At 34.7% G+C, this 19,057-nt stretch overlaps 1 protein-coding gene across 1 annotated transcript in view; it reads right to left on the bottom strand.

Moving 5' to 3' along the window:
• The window catches only part of SBF2 (SET binding factor 2), a 198,164-nt gene that overhangs the window by 22,730 nt on the left and 156,377 nt on the right, over nt 1–19,057 (bottom strand). Inside the window, exons 24-31 of the mRNA XM_030450948.1 lie at nt 18,407–18,582; nt 17,471–17,616; nt 14,172–14,370; nt 12,803–12,999; nt 8,672–8,809; nt 7,481–7,576; nt 3,843–3,914; nt 952–1,136 (exon numbers count right to left, since the gene is read on the bottom strand). Coding sequence (XP_030306808.1) covers nt 952–1,136; nt 3,843–3,914; nt 7,481–7,576; nt 8,672–8,809; nt 12,803–12,999; nt 14,172–14,370; nt 17,471–17,616; nt 18,407–18,582 — 1,209 coding nt within the window. The remainder of the gene's footprint in view (nt 1–951; nt 1,137–3,842; nt 3,915–7,480; nt 7,577–8,671; nt 8,810–12,802; nt 13,000–14,171; nt 14,371–17,470; nt 17,617–18,406; nt 18,583–19,057) is intronic.

Raw genomic sequence — 19,057 nt, 5'->3', positions numbered from 1 at the left:
ATTTAGCTCCACATCAATTTAAACACTGCCCATAGTAATGAAGGTTTTCTTCTTTGGTAATCACTTTCCTGACTAACAACATTCCATTTGCTTCATAACATATTTCAATAAATTGGGAAAAATAAAATTGCACTTTAAATTACAAAATAAGTCTGTATCATGTTTCCTAAACTAGAAATTACTGAGATGATGACTCAGATAACTTCAGTAGTCAGCAGAATCAGAGCACAGTAGCATGTCTTTGGGTGTAATTAAGTGCAGTTCTGAAAGCATGAACTTGCAGATACAGAACTCCAGCACTTTCCTTAGAATAGCTTTGAACAGTCTCTAAAAAGGGGTAGCAAGCTCCACTGCTGCTTACAACAGGGGCCACTCCACTTGCCTAGAGTCCCATCATTCATCTTGATCCCAGCAGCTATGCTGAGCAGACCTGAACTCTTCTGCCCTTGCTCCCTGCAAAGCCAATGCAGAGAGAGAGCTGAGACAGTAAAGACACTGGGGACTTCCAAATATGAAGTCTTCCCTGGATGCACTGTTGCTCAGCAATGTATTTCCTTCCTAGCCACCTCTTTCCCTATTGGAGAGCTCTTACCTTGTACAAAAGCTTCTCCATTCCTACAGTCAGTCGTTTGTTACCCATTTTTGTTTCTCTTAGCCCTAAGATAATTCTTAGCTCTCTAAGATAATTCAGTATGTTTTTATTTATGTTAACTTTGTGGTATTACATAACCATACACACACAGAGTATAATGAGTTATACTCCATTAGTTGTTATTCTGATGGGTTACTATTCTGTGCATAGGAATAACCTTAGCAAGACTTTACCCCTTTAAGAGAGTTATCCATCCACCTTACGTAGAATATTATTTATTATTTTGTAAAGGCACTAGGGCTATTAAACTCAATCCAAATAAAAACTACATTACCATAAAAAAAAATAATTGCCATTACCCGTAACTGAGATTTTTCTCCAAATATATACAGGGCTGCTTGTCGTCTCAAAAGCTGACTTTGCAGGAAAGTGCTGTTACTGTAGGAAGCAGTGTTATCTTTCCCTGCAAGTCGTGCACCAACGTCAATGAATGGAGTCTGTGTGTTGATAAATCGGTTGCTTGAACGAAGACTTGCCCATACGCCTTCATAAAGATGAAAAATATTTAAAAACCTCTGGAGATCATCATTATTAAGGCATATGCTAAAACATAATTTGTAGAGTGTCTGAACATATCATTTGCATCCCTCATAGAACATAATTAACAGTACATACTGGAAAAAAATATTTTCTAAACCAAAATGGTCAAAACCATCCTATTGCACTATTTAACCTAAGACATTAATGAACCTCTGCAAAACATTTTCTACTGCAGAACAAATGATTGCTACAATAGCAATAACACAATGAAATGAATCACAATCTGCAAGTACTTAATGTCCATTAAAGCCTACAGAAATAATATTGCTAGTGTTGTTCTTGTCAAAAGCAGGGACAAAAACTTGATGCATTTTCTTGTCAAAGACCTATTATTTTGGGAGCCTAACTAGGAAGAATATAATCTAACTACCTTCTTCAAAAGTAGATATAGTATCAGTTAGAATTCTCTGTTACCTGGAGCTCTTGTGTTCCTTTCAGCTACACAATGTAATAATACCAAACATAATGTATCATAATGAAAATGTATATAAGGTTGATCCATTCAAGTAAATTTGAGGTTAAATTATTCCATACTTACTCCTGAAGTGTGATGATTAAAATGCAGAATGCCATGAATTTTACTTTTTAATAATCCATATCTAATGGACAATTAGAAAGGAAAACTAATTTAAGGAAGTTCTTTTTTTTTTTTAAATCACATGTTTCATGACTAAATTCCTGCAGGTGTGACTGATGGTTGTGTGAGTGGAGAGAATGTCTAGACAAGATCACAGTCTAACAGTTTCACACTGGCAGCAAGATCACCATTAGTGTGCACAGAAATCTCACAACTAGCAACAACATGAGGTTGAAGCAGAGCAGTGTGATGTGGAACCACAGACTTGCATCTGAAAGCAGAACAGCCATATCTGAATGGCACTGTACAACCTGAAAAACACCTCCTCTCAACAGCATTTTTAGTTTGTGCTTTGTGCCTTGTCGATGCAGCTTTACTGTCATTTCCAGAGGAGGAGATTCCTGCAGCACAAAGATGTGCTTGGCTCTGTTCATGTTAAAGTAAGTTTTGTGATTTTAACGTAAGATAAAGTAGCAATAAACCAGATTGCCAAGGCCTGTTTAGCACTAGCAAAAGAAAACAACAAGTAGTAAATATTTTCTTGGGTTTTGTGCCTTCGGTAATAACAATGATTTTGTGAAGCTGCTTTTGTTCATCCTATGTGTGGTATGTGAAAGGTACTTGCTTTTCAGAATATAAATAGCACTGCTTGATAATCAAATTCCTTAAAGTGCACTAAATTTGGCATTCAAATGGCATTGTAAAATTCTTTAACTCAATATGCAGTAAATCAGATTATTGCAGGAGATTCTTGTCCATAAATCTGTAAAGCAAGATATCCAAAAGAGGCACCAGAAATACCTCGTAGTAGCAGAAATTCAGATCCTACAGCACCTAAAAGACCCTCCAGTGCCTTCAGGGAAATCCAATAACACACATAGCTAACATTTCTTGCACAGAAGAAGAAAAGCTCTAGATAACAGTAAAATTCCACTGAGATGGTTCAGCCAGCAAAACAATTTAATTCTATTTTTTAGAAGCAAGATTATGTTTCTTTTATTATATTGAGGAACCATTCTGTACGCTAATGCTCAGCAGGGACTGGCCTGCACAGTTTAGCTTGTCTGCCTGACTGCTAGTCCTATATATGAGCAAATGAATAGGAGTAATTGAGAATGGCTGGCTCGGAGCCTATGAATTGGTAACAGTTTTAAACAGTTTCCACTTCAAATAAGCACATTTTGTGAAGTAATTCACATAGTAAGGTAGTATGTTTAATATAAACTCTTGTTTCACACCTCAGCAGAGGTGTGAACTATAGAACAAATAACAAAGACTTTAGAAAGCAGAAATCACAGTAATCACTTAGTAAATTATTTCTTGTTCATTTGGTATGAAAAAATGCTAGCTCCAACACGGACAATTGTCTCCAAAGATTATATATACAAAAATACAGTCACTTTATTTACAAATGCAAGCCATCATTAGCACCTTGAGCACATCAAAAGCTACAAACCCAATTACAGATACATGAACAGATGGACATGCTTACCAGTGATGGATAACAGTGATTAAAAGACACAATCATATTTTTAGTCTAATTTTGCCTAATATCTTATTTTTCATTAGCAGTATGTAGTTTTCATTATTTAGCCTATATTGTTTTATTAGGACTTTGAAATTGGCAGAAATCAACTATTCCCTGTTCACTAACATTAACAATAATTTTTTTTAAAGTTCATAGTCTTCATATCTTGGCTAGTGGTATCTTAGCTATCTTAGCTACTAAAGCAGTAAGACTACTAAAAGCTCTTCTGCAGAATTAATTCTTTGTGGTTTACAACTTTCACACAGAAAATCTACATTTTACTCTGCTTAGATTATAACATTAAATAACTTGGTGAAGTGTGTGACTAATCACTGTCACTGCAGGATACTTTCAATAGACAAAAAAACCCCTCAAAACAAACAAAAAAATGAAACCAAAGCCCCACAGTATTGAAAAAAATCCCAAAATTTTGTTAATGGAGAATGGAGGCTTTTTGTCAGTAGTACTTTAGCATGTATTAAGATAGCATCATAGTTATGGTGATGGTAGAAAAGAAAGTGCTTTCAGGACAAAGAATACAGTACCTTGGTGGACTCTTCCCTTAGTTGCTGATTTGGAATTTGAATGAGTGAAACATTTATCTCTGTACCCAAGCACTGGTAGGTAACAGTTAAGACAGAAGAAGGAGGAATGGAATGCACATTGCAGCGAGACACATAGCAGGAGAAAAGAAAAGGGTTACTTATTAATTTCCAAAGATCTAGTATATATTTAATTTCTTTGTAGTATATGATTTATCAGACAGCACAAATCTTAGTCACAAGACTAAACATCAGTCAACCCAGAAAACCAATATAAAATGGGAAGGAAGAACCCATTTATCAAACCAGAGTAATTTTCAGTGTCATTGCAATAGTTTCAAATATGCTGCACAGCCATCAGGTGCTTTTCCATAATTATACCAAAGGAAATGTAATGATTGAATCACTCTGCTGAATACTTTATTTAAAGCTTCTATCCAGCTGAAAGTTAGCTTAGTTCTAAATCCCAACCTCTGTGACTTTTAAAAAACTGTTTTACTATATTTTAGGTATATAATTTCAAAACCAGGTATATAACTTCAAAATCAAATCTGAGTGTAAGATTTTAGTTCTATACACTTGCAAATATATTAAAGGACTGTGTAAAAGTATATGCAGTATCTATGATCCATCACACTGAGAGCTTTCCTCCCTCCTTGCAAAAATTCTCATTCTCAGTAGGAGCCTTATATGCTTAGCATAAAGTTTATATTTGGCTCAAATGACACATGCACACAAGCGACTATTTTAATACAAATACTCTATTAAAACATACCAAAGTGTTAATGTCTCCTACTTTTAAAATAAATGTTTGAGCTATCTTGGTATTTATTAATCATAAATACCCTACTACTTTTCCAACAGCAGCAAATCATACTGAGAAAACTTTATATTCTACTAGATTACACAGCAATGCCAGGTAAGAAGTGCTGTTCTGTAGAACCACACTATAAATTATAAAACATTATAAGAAGAAAAGGTTTGTGCTTTTACTGAACATTCAATTCTTGTAAAAAATAGCAACCAAGGTCTTGCCAAAAAAGGTTTAGGAATGAAAATGTGTTATAAAAAAATAGATATTTGGCCAAATATTTCAGATCAGAAGCTACTTAACTGGACTTTAAGCAAACACTATGTTCTAGATAAAGTAAAAAAACATATCTGACACGGACAAAAATATTCAGGACAACGGATGAGTATTCAGAACAACGATGATTTTTTAAAACGAGAAATACTATTCACTGGCACGTATCTTTTAACTTAAATTTTAAAAATATGAGCATTAAAATAATTGTCTGACACAAAAGAGAGAAAATGTCATTTTCAATTGGTGTATTATAGGATCCAGAATCAGGACCACAAAAATACTGCTATTTTATTTTATTTTGTATAGTGCCGTGCATAATCCATAGCTGCTTGATATGATAAAGTAACTAGTTAACACCTTTGTCTGGTTTTTTTTCTCTTTTCTTTTTTGCTATTGTTAGGAATATATAGGAGAGAGAAATTACCATTTTTAGGCTGTCTGCATGAGTCTGTTTTTTCAGCTGACCAAAACCTGTTATTGCTGCTCCTGCATATAATCTTGCAACACTGCTTCACACATGAAATATAACCATCTCTCATAAAGTAGCAAAAAACTTTGCAAAAATAAATTGCAGTTATCAATTTATTTTAGAGCAACAGTTTTAGAGATTCTTTATACTTCGTGTATTTCAGAGTTCCTTCTAAAAGAATTGTGTTAGCTTATCTAAAAAAACCCTGGTGTTTACTTCTGTCTAAGGACATACTCCCTTTGCCTGTTCTGTCTTACTCTCTCAACTTCTCACCTCTCTAGGGCTCACATTGTACTTGTCAAACATTCTCGTTTCAGCAAAATTCTCATGTATTCTGCTGAACTGTGAACAGACTGCAGATACTGAGCTGTAATTACACCTTTCAGATATACAGAGCAGGTGTGGCATCAATCCAGCAAGACACAAGATAACTTTTCTGCCCTCTTCCTGATTACTGATGAAATTCAGCCAAGAGACTTTAATGTCCAACAGAACAATGTCTGCGACCTAGTGCTGCCTTGAGAAACCTTTTTTCCTCACTGAGTAGCAACAAACTCATCCGATCACACTTACCACAAACGATAATGCCAGAAACCAGCAGTAGTTATTTCAGTAATCCTTTTATCTTCAAAAGAAAACTTCCATACAGTCAACCAGCAAGCTTTCCCTTACTTATCTGGAGCACCTTCACAGCCCCTCAGCATCACTCTGCTGTTGGCACTTATGTTGCAACATGGGGGGATGGAATATAACCAAACATCTGCTGTCAGCTATCCAGCATTTTCACTATTTCAGTACCAAGTCAGGCTGGGCACAGCCACCAATTTATCTAACAATTCCAGTCACTCTTAGCTCCTGTTCTCATAGGCCCCTAGCCATTTTACCTAGTCAATTAAAACCAGTATGTTTTTTCATCTCCAAGTACTACAGTAACAGGACAACGAACAGAAAGCAAACATAACTTTAAGATATGAAATAAGCATATACTATGATTAAATGAAAATGCACATAATTTTCCATTTCTTGGTGATTAACTGCCCTTCCTTTCTTGTCTTCTCCAACAATTCTCATATAACATCTCTCTAAAGTGTTATTTTCCTTTCTTCTTTCTCCCTCTCTCCTCCCTTCTTCCTTCCTCTATTTCTTAAAGCTCCTACGTATCTTTTGGAAAAATTTCAGTACAAAATTGTTTTATTCTTCCCAGTATGAAGCTACAGTTTTTCTATCAATAATTTAGGCTGGAATGACTTCAGCAGGTCAAAGTAGGTCTAACTCATCTAATATGAGGTATCAAAAAGGAAGAAAAGCAACATTTAGATGCTTAAAAATAATTGTACAAGGAGCCTTCAGGGCTGAAAGGTAATAAACAATTATAAAATGATAACTTCTGGGAAACAGATTCATTCCTATCCTAACAAGCATCTATTTCAGGAATCTGATGCACTAATTTATGCACATGTTGCACATAAAATCCATCAGACTAGAGAGTAAAAGTAATCGGAATCCACACAATGAAGGCTTCTTGTAGAGATGACACTGATGAGCCCTTGTACCTAAGAATAACTGTCTCCAAAGAAGACACTAAGAGACTCTGTCTCCTTACTTACTATGTCTGGCCATGTAACTGGCTCCATTACCTAGAGTAAAGTTATTTAGATAGACTATTAGTAAATTTATGAAGCATCAGCTACGCTTTACCCAAATGCCAGAATGATCTCTACTTGGACATTTTAAAGTTCATTCAATTCTAATATAAAATACACATTTTCAGCCCATACATATTAAACAAATTAAAAATCTGGATGAATCACAAAGTATTTAAAAACATAACTCCTAACTGAGTGTTAAATTTTCCACTAACGTAAAAAATTAAAAAAGCTTTAATTTAATGGTAATTAAGGGACTTAAATAATTAGGTTAGTCCCTTAAATAAGGATTTGACTAATGTTATGGACTGACAGTACTCTGTAATTTCTTTCTGTTGTTTCACAGAGTAATGAATCTGTAAGCAGTGTAACTGATTTCACTAACATTATTTTATAATTTATTACTTAAAATAACAGACTTTGAGCTAGGCTTACTAACCTCCTTGAGCAAAGCTATTGGATAGATTTACATCCAAATGTCCTGGCACTACCTGCTTAAACACTGTAGACATTCTTGAAGCCCTCGTTTCAGTGCCTAAAGTCAGCCAAAAAGAGAATAGAAGATTAAAAAAACTACTACTTAATAAAGTTGATAAAAAACCCTTTTTCACACAACATAGCTAACTCTTTCCCATTTTGTATTTCAGATTTATTTTTTAAGAGATGCATACATTGGCAACAGTATGGAGAAGTTAGATAGAGCTAAGCAGTCAGCATATTTTTCAACAAATGAAGCAAAGCATGCACACTTTGGAACTGGTGTTATTTTACAAAAAAAGCCACTGTTTGGCTACAGCAGGCAAATTACCACCAACTGAATAAGACAAGACAGACAATTTCAAGTCACATACTCCTCTTTCTAAGACATTGGAGTTACCATCACATAAGCCTTACCAAATTTACCTCATAATAACTGAAATAAAGAATGGATTCATTTCTTTGCAGTTCCACATATGCATAACACAAATAGTGAATTTTGAAACACTTCACTACAAGTAAAGCTCTACTTGGACATGACATTAAAGTCCATTATGAATATGTAGCCCACATGAAACTGCCTATATAGTTCCCATTGCTGCTGCTGCAGCTAAATAATGCATCTGTTCAAAGCTATTCTGACCATGGCACTGTGTATTTTCTCATGAGACAAAGCAGTATTTTGCATTCTCTTCAGTTTTATATGCACAGTTTTCAATTTGGGAAATTTGTTCTAAAATTGTTATAAAAGACTTCAAAGTGCATCTTTCCTTCTGCTATAAAATGCAACCAAAACAAACCAAAGCTGGAAAATTTTGCCATCTTGATATTCTGGGAAACTGTTTTATTTGTCCCAGAACTGTAATAATTACCAATGCCTCAAGACTGTGCCTCACACTCAAGTGAATTTCATCAAAAAGTATGACCCATGGGTGGATAATTCTTTAATGAAAGATTACAAATAATGAAAAATGTTTTGGGACATATGATAAACATCCTTCACATATGGAAAAACACATTTACTGCAACTAAAGAGTGAATAATCTGAAAAGTGTAACAATAAAGAAACAACAGAATTCCTGAATTAACACCAAATCAGAGAAAACTCACTTTTAAATTAACCATTGTAAAGCACTATATAAACCAATTTTACCTGGAGACAGAGCAATTGTTGGTCTAACAGTGAGAGTATTACTACCATTCATTTTGCAGTGGACGGATATCACATTCAGTAAAGCTTGTAGGTATTTCTCCTGTTCTATACTGCTTGAAGATTCTAAAGAAGCAGGAGCTAGAGTAACAATAAGACATCATACATTAAAATACATTTATAAGTATATAAAATAGCAAAATAAAAAGCTTATCATGTAAAGCAGGGCACAGAAAATGTCATGGATTGTCTATCAAAGGTTCAAAAAAACATTCCTTTGATGACAAAGAACATCACCTGGCTGCAGTGAGGCATCCAGCAATGTTCTCTTGCATTCCACTCCACAAAGCTAAACTTCCAAAGGTCTATACCTCATGGTCTATACTTAAAACATTCATCATCACTAAACAGTGATCCATACAGACAGAATGGAGATGATGTAGTTTTCCCTTCACTCTCAGAATGGAAAGCAACATTTCTATTTTTTTGCTACTTGTCAGCAAATTTCAGCCTTTTAAAAAAATGTTTAGAGAACAGATAACAAAACATCCAAATGTTTCTTTAACAGAAGTTAAAACCATGCTCAGCCAGCTCTTCCTCATTCCAGCAAAGGAAGGTTACTTACCCGTAAGTGGAGGTTCCTTGACATGTATTACCATTAAGTGAAAGCATAAATACATTAAAAGACACCACAGTTTGTTGTGCACTCTGCTGTGTTTAGAAACAACAGACACAATGTCCTTTACAATGTCCTTCAGGAATCCTACACCCAGAATCTGACCTTTTTAATGGAATAAAGGAGAGGGAGGAGGATGGATAGTGCATGCACAATTGGATAACATAAAGGGATTCCCAATTATGAAAAGTAACGTTCCTGTTCCCTAGTGATAATCCACCTGCTCCTTCACCAGTAGGTAACTTCAGGAAGTGTCTTCCCCACATGCTTAGGTAACTTGTAGGAGGGGTGCGCACTGTCGTGAGAGCCACAATTCCTTCTCTGAAAACCTCTGAATAATCTTTTACATGCATGTAGTTTCAGATGACTACTCTCCAGATCTCAGAAACAGAATTATTTTCCACTTGTTACTGATGCTGTTTAAGCTGCTCTAGACATGGAGAAGGACCATTTCAGAGAGAAAGTGGCTGCAAAAGACTGGAAGAAAGCAAAGTCAGAGAGGAGACAGAAACAGTTTAAAAACAGTGGGTGGAGAAAAAAAAAGAAGCAAGATGAGAAGGTACAGTGCTCTCAGAAATACTGAAGGTAACACACAGTCCACTTAAGACTTTAAAAAGTTAAGAAATCTACACACAGAACACATAACGAAAGGAAACAACCCTCAATAATAATAATAAAAAAAAAAATAATTTTAACCAGAAAAATTCCACTCATTTATGTCCAGGTGCAAGGACTTATAGAAAGGGAGGGAGATAAAGGTCAGGTCCTGGGCCATATTATGAAGACAAAAAAGTGTCCAGTCATATGTTTTTCAAATGCCAAGTAAAATTTTTTAAATTCTAGTTTATTGTAGCCACCTCTAGACTTGTTATAGTACAAAAGTGTCATAGCTGCTTAAACCAGCATTTGGTATTTTAGCACAAGAGGCAAGATTTGGAGTAAGAGAGCAACAAAACACATTGATGGAGCACATTTTGACAAACCACAATGACAACTTATAAATAGCTTTCTCCAGTGATGAACCAATCAGATTCTATGCTGGATACTAGTAGACTGTAACCTAATTAGCTGAAGGTGGCAAAAGATATTTCAAGATAGCCCTGTTAAAATTGGTGTCTGAAATGGAAGTACAATTAGGAAGTGATTAGAAAATGTACATGCAGGAAACACCATGCTGTTTCTGTCTGACAAAGTGGAAAAAGTCTGAAGAAGAGACATTATTTCCTTTTCAAGTCTTAAGCAGGGCTTACACATCCTGAAATCATAGAATCATACAATGGTTTGGGTTGGAAGGAATCTTACAGATGATCCCACTCCAACTCCTATGCAATGGGCAGGGACACCTTCCCCTACACCAGGTTGCTCAAAGCCCCATCCAACCTGGCTTTGAACATTGCCAGGGAGGAGGCATCCACAACTCCAGGCAACTGTTCCAGTGTCTCATCACCCTCACAGTAAAGAATTTCTTCCTAATAACTAATATAAATCTACCTGCTTTTGGATTAAAACCATTCCCCCTCATCCAATCACTACATCCCCTTGTAAAAAGTTCCTCTCCAGCTCTCCTGTAGACTTGCTCCTTCAGGTACTGGAAGGCCTCTATAAAGTCTCCCACTTGTATCTTCTCTGCGTTTCCTCATCCTTGAAGCATTGCCACAAGTCAATTAGCAATTTAGTTAAATGAAAGAAAATTAAATTAAATGCCTAAATGGAAGAATAATGTCCTTACCACTTGCACTTACAAAGTTTTATCTTGTGAAAAGTATTGCGTATGCTTTAGGAAAGACTCAGGACATTAATAGCTTGAGTTATAGCATAGTCTGTTATTTAACTGGGCAGATATCTGAATTAAAGACAGAGGGTAATAACGTCCTGGTGAAAGATTACAGATAGAAAAATTGCTCTTCATCCTTACCACCATCACACAGTGCTTAAAAAGAGCATATAAGACCAACATTTGAATTACCATGCTTCTGACACACACCAACACAAACCTGTGGAACAACTGGTATAACTCCCAGCTCTCACAATTGCTGTGTTAATTATTGGTAGTAGTTCACTGACTCATTTTATGAATCTTTTCAACAAAAATGCATTATAAAAAACTTAATTTATTACCTTGTCATTCCAACTAAAATGCTCCCACAAAACACTGAAGAGACACAATGAATCAATGCTATTGCCATGAATATTCAGCAGATAATTAGTGATTCACAAATTAGCACTACTAGCCAGACTGTCTAATGTAAAAAATTATTTTTCTAATATCTCATGAATATTTAATTTTGAATGAAAATTTAATTTTAGAAATTAACCTGATATACACATAACCTCATATACCTAAACATTTTGTCTGATGGAAACTGTTCTTTACAAGTATAGAAATAGTGGTTTTCATAAAGATACTCTGTCAACAAAAAATTCAGGAGGACTATGCAGAAAAGAAATCATGTAATCTTCAAATTATTTTTATGCAACTTGCACATATTTATACAGAATGCTTATTACAGGTTTTGGAAAGTAGTACAGAACAAACTATTCATTAGAGTAAAAGTTTTAAATTGTGTTTTAATCATTACTGGGGTGGAATGCAAACATAAACAGGACCAAGGATTTTCACTGTTACCTTAATGAGTTCCTGGTAGTTCAATTCTACCTCACAGTTTCTCTAAACAAAAAAAATATAGCCTCATTCTAGAAAAATCTGTAAACAACTATGAATTTGATTAAAGAGAATACTGCATTTTTCTTCAACCAGATGCCAAATTCATTTTTGGCATGAAATTACCTCTTAAGAAACTATCAGCCTACGAGATATAAATCTAGGCAGTCACAATAAGTATCCAGAATACTGCCTGTGAATGATGAAGGTCAGCTAATGTTCTTTCCAAAATTAGTGTTGTCCTAATGTTATGATCTTCAGAAAAAATAGCTAGGCTGACAAAACTTGTGCTTGCACAAGTCTTGTTCAAGCAAAGGCAGATATTTACTTAATTCAAATATGCCTTAAAAATACATTTTAAAAACTTCTTTAAAATATCTGTTTTATAAAAGGAAGTTAAAAGTTAAACTAATATTACAATGAAAAACATGAGACAATTCAATGGATAATGCTCTCTCTAAATAATCCTCTATTAAAAGGACAACACACACTCATTGCATAAACTGGTGAAAAACAAAAAACTGAGGAAAACAGGGGAAGTTTGGACTGCATTTGGTAAACATCAGCTTTTACTGAAAACTTTTGATACATTCGAATTCACTGACATTTTCTGAACCACTAGCACAGCATTCAGGATCTGCTTCTTGACATACAATAACTAAACTTAACTAATATAGTATCAGTAATCATTAACATCTGAGATTTTGATTCAATCACATCACTAATTCCCTCGAGAAAAGTTTAGTATTTCTACATAATATTACTTATAAAGGAAAGCCTAGCTGCATCAACTCACCTGGAGTATGTGTATTTGGGGATTTAAAGAGGCCAACAACACTTTTTCCATGAAAGCCCCCAGATCTAAGTAGAAGAGTACTGGTTTTAGTGTTCTTCCAACAGACAACTGGTAGGCGATTGTGACGGTAACAGCGAGCAACTCTCTGCAGACTGCTGTCTTGAACAGACTGAGGTACTACCAGAAGCCCAGGATAACTGTATTGACAAAAAGGTGCAAAAATGGAACAACAACTAAAATTGCTTTCAAAATCCTAGAAAATGAAAAAACCTGCAAAATTACAAGCTCAATATATATCTTAGCGAATATACACCTCAACTGTTAGAATTGTTTTTTACGTAGTAACTCTCCATTTTTTGTCCAATCCTAGCAAATATATTATTTGTTAAGAAAACTGCATTTTAAAATCAACTTTAATTATGAAAAATCTATAGCCTTATCTGCCACTATAATGAAGTCATATTTTTGAGCATGATGTACAGTAGTTTTGTTTTGATACTTGTATATGAAATAAGAATTGAGCAGAGAGAATGTTAAGTTGCCTAACATGCCAATAGAGATAGGACGATGGGCAATGGTTTTAAATTAGAGAAAAGCAGATTTAGATTGGATATTAGGAAAAAATTCTTTACCAGGAGAGTGGTTGAAAAATGGAACAGGTTACTCAGGGAGGTAGTTGAGGCCTCATCCCAAGAAATATTCAAAGTGAGGCTTGACGAGGCTCTGAGCAACCTGATACCATTGAGGGTGTTCCTGTTTACTGCAGGGGGGTTGGACTAGATGACAGAGGTCCTTTCCAACCAAAATTATTCTATGATTCTATACATTAACTTATTCAATTTTAAAACTTTTTTTACTATTTGAAGAGAATAGTTATGTATAATTGTTTCTGAGGCTTGCTTTCTTATTTAGGAACAGAATAGATTTTACATATTACATAAATAATTTCCAGTACCAATACAGCAAGTTATAGAAACCATAGTGAACGAGTGAATTCTACCAGCTGACTTCATTGGCTAAGTCAGAACATTGAAAAACAGCCTAATGACTTAGACATTAATATACAGAACCAAAAAGAGGGGAATTCCTCCAAAAGACAATCCAGAATATCTAATTTAGTCTCCTCCAAAGGGCCCAGGGGCATTATCTTTCCATAGGCTACAGAAAGAACCTAGGAAGTCTTTCTGAATCTCACATTCTGAATACACATGAAGCCACCAGAAGATGAAACTCTGTGTGGAATACAAATAGCTCTGAGGTCACAGGTTGAACAATCCTAATGCAGACTATAATTTTCTCAGCAGAAGTACATAGTATGTGTTAAGTCATCTTTATTTTCAACAATTTGAGTGGAAACTGGTAAACTCACCTCCTGCAAAGTGAATACATCCTGTTCAGTGCTGTTATTCTTAAGTATTCTGGTTTTGAGCGAGAAGAGTTACTGCTGATGGTTCCTAGTCCCAAACGTTGATAGTCTCTGAAACATGCTCTTTCCACTAGTTGCTCCATGGTTGATTTTTCTGATGCTTTTAGGGTAGCACTTGTGTGCAGCTCGCTGTCATCTGAAACTAAAGGTAAAAACCTTTATGGCTTTGTTATAGAGGAGGCCAGCAGTTACACGGAAAAAGATGCTATTTTCTTCTTAACAAGGAATTAGTTTGTCTTACAAGCAGTGATGAATAAGAAGAGCTAAGACATACACACTACAGTTTATAGAAATTGCAATATTAATATATTAATACTATTTTCATCAGGGAAGCTGAGTATATTGCACAATTACCCACTGCACTTGTGACTGGCTTGGCTGACTACACTTTTGCTAAAATCCTGGAAGAATTCCTCATATATTCATTTGAACTGAAGGCAGATGATATTTCAACAATTCATGAAAAACTATTAAACTCACAACTGATACAAAAATGTATGCAAGATAGAATAATGAAAAGATGTGCACATAAATTCATTAAACATCCAAGATAAAGTGGACCCTGCAATGCTTTTAAACTACCTTCAAAAGATATAACAATTTTTTAAGGCTTCGTTCAAATAAAAAAATGTTTCAGTGCTGTAATTTCTAAACAGATAACTGCTGGCTTCTTTATGCCTCAGTTTCAATGCCTTCTTCAGCAGCACTTTTCGAAGAAAAAAAACCCTTTAACCATAGAGATAAAAGATATTTTGTAAGTTCAGACTACACTGAAGTTCAAGTCAAGCAAGGTCTTTGTACAAAACCTGACACCTGACAATTATTGACTATTTCCATAAACTTCTGAAAGCAGATTTACTGTTTACAGTATCTATCAGTTACTTGCCACCACACCTCAAGCATTGAAATATGTGTGTTTGAGGTGACGAAATTCTACATGAGATCCTGAAAATCATATAAGGATATAAATTTAAAACAGGACTTTAAAAACCTGGAAATTACAATAGGAACAATAGGAACAATAGTGATGAGATTCTAAAATCTGAAAATAAAAACTTGTGGAGGACCTGGAGGGAAATGAGGTGATCACATGTTCATTAACAAAACTAATAAATAGTGCACTGTGCCAAGTTTTTGAAATCAAATTGCAAGCTCTATGCAATGTGGACCAGTTAAAAGGGAGTGAACAAAGAGCCAAGAAAATGACCAGAATTCTATCAAGACTAACAAAAACATAACTGAAAGGCTGTTATCTAATACCTAGAAAAGAAGAGAGAAATATTTCAAGAAGCCATAAACTCATTATATCCTTCAATCAAAACGAAGGGAATCATCTCTTCAATACACATATGGTGGCAGAATAATAAGTGAAGGCTTTAAATTGTGGCAAGGAAATGTATTGTTCTGAATATTAGAAAGTTGCTTGTTCTTCTGCAATAGTAAAGATAGTTAAAGCATTAGTACAAATTGCCTAGACTTGTGGAACCTTCATTTTTGAAAGCTTCTAGTAGGTAAACATCTACCAGGAATAGATGAAGTATGCTGATCTTGCATTGAGGCAGACAGATGGAGTAGATGATCTCTTGAAGTTCCAACCCTATCTTTTAACATTTCTTTTTTTAAGCCAATGCATCACCTGCTGCAGATAGTTCCTGTTTGCTTCATTGTTGGTACAGCTGCATTGTTTCCTATGATTCAGTTTTGGAGACTTGTAAACAAAGTCATTCACAGCAGGCAATATAAAAGAAATTGCTTTGTAGTTAATTGTGGTTAAACAGCAAATTTCCTAATGCTATTTGTATTCTGTCAGATGCGAAGAGTTACTACTGTTGTCATCTGACTGTACCTGAGGTGTCAGTGCAGCATGGAAAGAAAAGTGAACTGTCAGACTTTGATCACCTTATACATTCCCACTTAAAGCATCTGGAAAGGCAGGTAGGAAGCCTCACAATTTATATGTTTATATTTTTGTTAGCAGAGGAAAAAAGTGACTATCACTAATGTTTATAATACCTGTGTTCATGAAAGAAGTCAGCAATGCAAAAACTTAAAATTTCTTCACCATCAAGAGCAGTACAAATACAGAGTTATGATTGTGCTTGGTGTCTCTTGGTGAAGGGCACAAAATCACCCCTAAATGACCCAGGTACAGCTTGTCCAACTATTCCTGACCCAAAGACCCAGAAACATCAGAATACGTACTAACTCAGCACTGAAGGAAGATGCTGGGAATTCAATTAATAACATAATTTTTCAGCACCATAGAGACATTTCCTATTTTGTAAGCCTCTTTTTTTGCACCATGTATCTTGAATGAAAGAACAGGATCAGTACTTCCTAATTTTTCTGGAATGGCTTTCTTCCATTTCGGAGAGAAAAGAGAGAGCACAGTAAGATAGTCCTGCTTAAGATGACTGCTCATAAGTCACATAAGCTGCACTGCATATTGACCAAATATTCAAAAGAAAAGCTCGGCTTGTTTGAAAAAATTATTAGTGTATGATAAAACATTTCTTTATCTGAGATTTTTTTTTCTTTTTTCTCTTTCATTGGTATGACATAACAATACCTGTTTACGTACAGGAGAATCTGGTTCCCTCTAGTGGCTTATTATAAATTAGCACTGGTCCAGATAAGGATATACTACAGCAGCACATGGTAGGAAAAGGAAGTATTTGGAAGAAAAGTCAAACTCCACACCATCACATGTACTACGTAAAGTGCCCATATCACTTTCTACCTTCTGTCCCCAAATCCTTTCAACCAAAATTTGGAAAAACTGTATTTTCAGTACTAATGACTTCTTCTGCTTTCAGAAATCATGTATCACTTTCACATCTGCAAAAGTCACTCATAGTACTTGTTCTTTCTTGAACCTCACCAATTACTGCTTCTTCATCATTGATTATTTGCAGATGTCATGAGAAATAAAGAGAAATGGAAGATACAGCATGCTCCTGTGCTGTTCCATCTACGCTATTATGATATAAAAGACGATAAAAAAGATACTAAGTGCAAATAGTTTGAGAAATAAAAAATAATCCAGTACTTTGCTTTACTCCTGGATGAAGTCAACTTCCCCATTTGCTTTGTCACCATAAAACACTAAATGTATTCCTTTGAAGCCTTTCTCTTTGTTATCTAGGCACTCTGCTATTTCTTCTTGTAATTCAATATACTGGAATAAAAGCATATTAGGATAGACTTATCAACCAACACAGAAAATCATGTTTTGCCATTACCAGAGATATCATCATCTTCATTCCAGCCTGCACGATTCCCTCTTTCTTCCACTATTGTGCCTGTCTTCTTCTTTAATAAATATTGGCGTCCAATGGTCATCTTCCCAGCACGTTTTGCTCCTTTCACAATGCTTTTTGAGAAGGTACTATAAATTGACAGCAATAAAAATATTTAGAAAGATGCATGGGATTCTCCCCAGTAGCACAAATGGATTTTTTAATGAATACACTTAATCAAATAAAATGTATTTCAGACTTTTTCATAAGAGATAATGACAAAAAATTATAACCTCTTGAAAAATGACATCCTGTATTAATTATTAAGCACCAATTTCATTATTTTAAAAAAATTTGTGTATATTATGTCTAATGGTAATGTATAAGCAGACATCATCTTTCTTCAGGTATTTGTGTTTTGTTAGCAATGTGATAAAAATCTACGAAGGTGACCAAGTAAAGGCTGGAAAGACAGATTTTACCTTAAAGTATTACAATTCCACTACTAGCTTGGAATTGTACTTTTCTGTGACAACAAAAACAGTAACCAGTGAGTCACAGGAACTACCACTCCAGAACACACTAATGATCTAACTAGCCTAGTAAAAGAATGTATAACATCAAAAGAACTCTGGTTGCTCTGTTGGCATAGTTTGCATAGATGCTACTTACAATTTGGGCATTTTACAATGTTTACTGCAGCCAGAAATTGGGATAAATAATATCTTTCTATACTGAATCACCATGTACATTATACTGATCTACTTATTATTCAGTATATATAAAAAGATGCATAGTAATAATAATCATCATCACCACATTATTTTGAATTTCTTGGAAACTGCTTGAATTGCCTGCAATTCTGCAAGGGTGTCAGACTGTTCAATGTATTTGAAAAATACTAATGAAGTACATCAGTAATAAAAAGAATTACTGTACCGGAATGAAGTGTTCTTTTCTTTTTGTTTTGGTAAAATTATCTGTGGTGCTGTTTGCCCAGCTGCAAATGCAAAAGTGCTGAAGATAGACTGAGGATAACGGAACTTCATTAACTGTTTCTTAAATATTTCCACCACTTCAGGACTTACTTCTTCATCAAATGCTACTTTAATTAACTGCATATTAAAGACATGACATGTTAGAGACTGAAAAAAAATAATAATAGAATTAGGGAAATTAAAAGATCCTAAAATATATTAGCAAAATTCCCATACTTATGCAATACTATGTGTACTGGAAAATATACAAATATATGTACATACATCTTATTGATTTTCAGAATAATAATATTGCTTATTAGTTTTTTCATTAAACTCTACATTTATGTCCTAATACTTTACTTAGTATGTCCTAAATACTAAGGTATTTTCATTAAAAGAAGCATCTGGAATTCTCATAATATCAAACAGAAAATATTTTGGTAAATCCAAATTGTACTACTGATAACAAGATACCTATACAAATACAGCTCAAATACTTGTTATGTGCAACAGCTTAGCTTGAAAATATTCTGCTAGCTCTGCCCCTATACACTGGGATCTAAGGCTGGGAATGCATTTCAAAGGTTCTCATCAAATCACCAATTTCAGC

Source organism: Calypte anna, chromosome 5, assembly GCF_003957555.1.
Source record: "Calypte anna isolate BGI_N300 chromosome 5, bCalAnn1_v1.p, whole genome shotgun sequence".
In the NCBI taxonomy this organism is placed as follows: Eukaryota; Metazoa; Chordata; class Aves; order Apodiformes; family Trochilidae; genus Calypte; species Calypte anna.
Note: the sequence above shows the minus strand (reverse complement) of the source record. Positions and strands in the feature narration are given on the sequence as shown.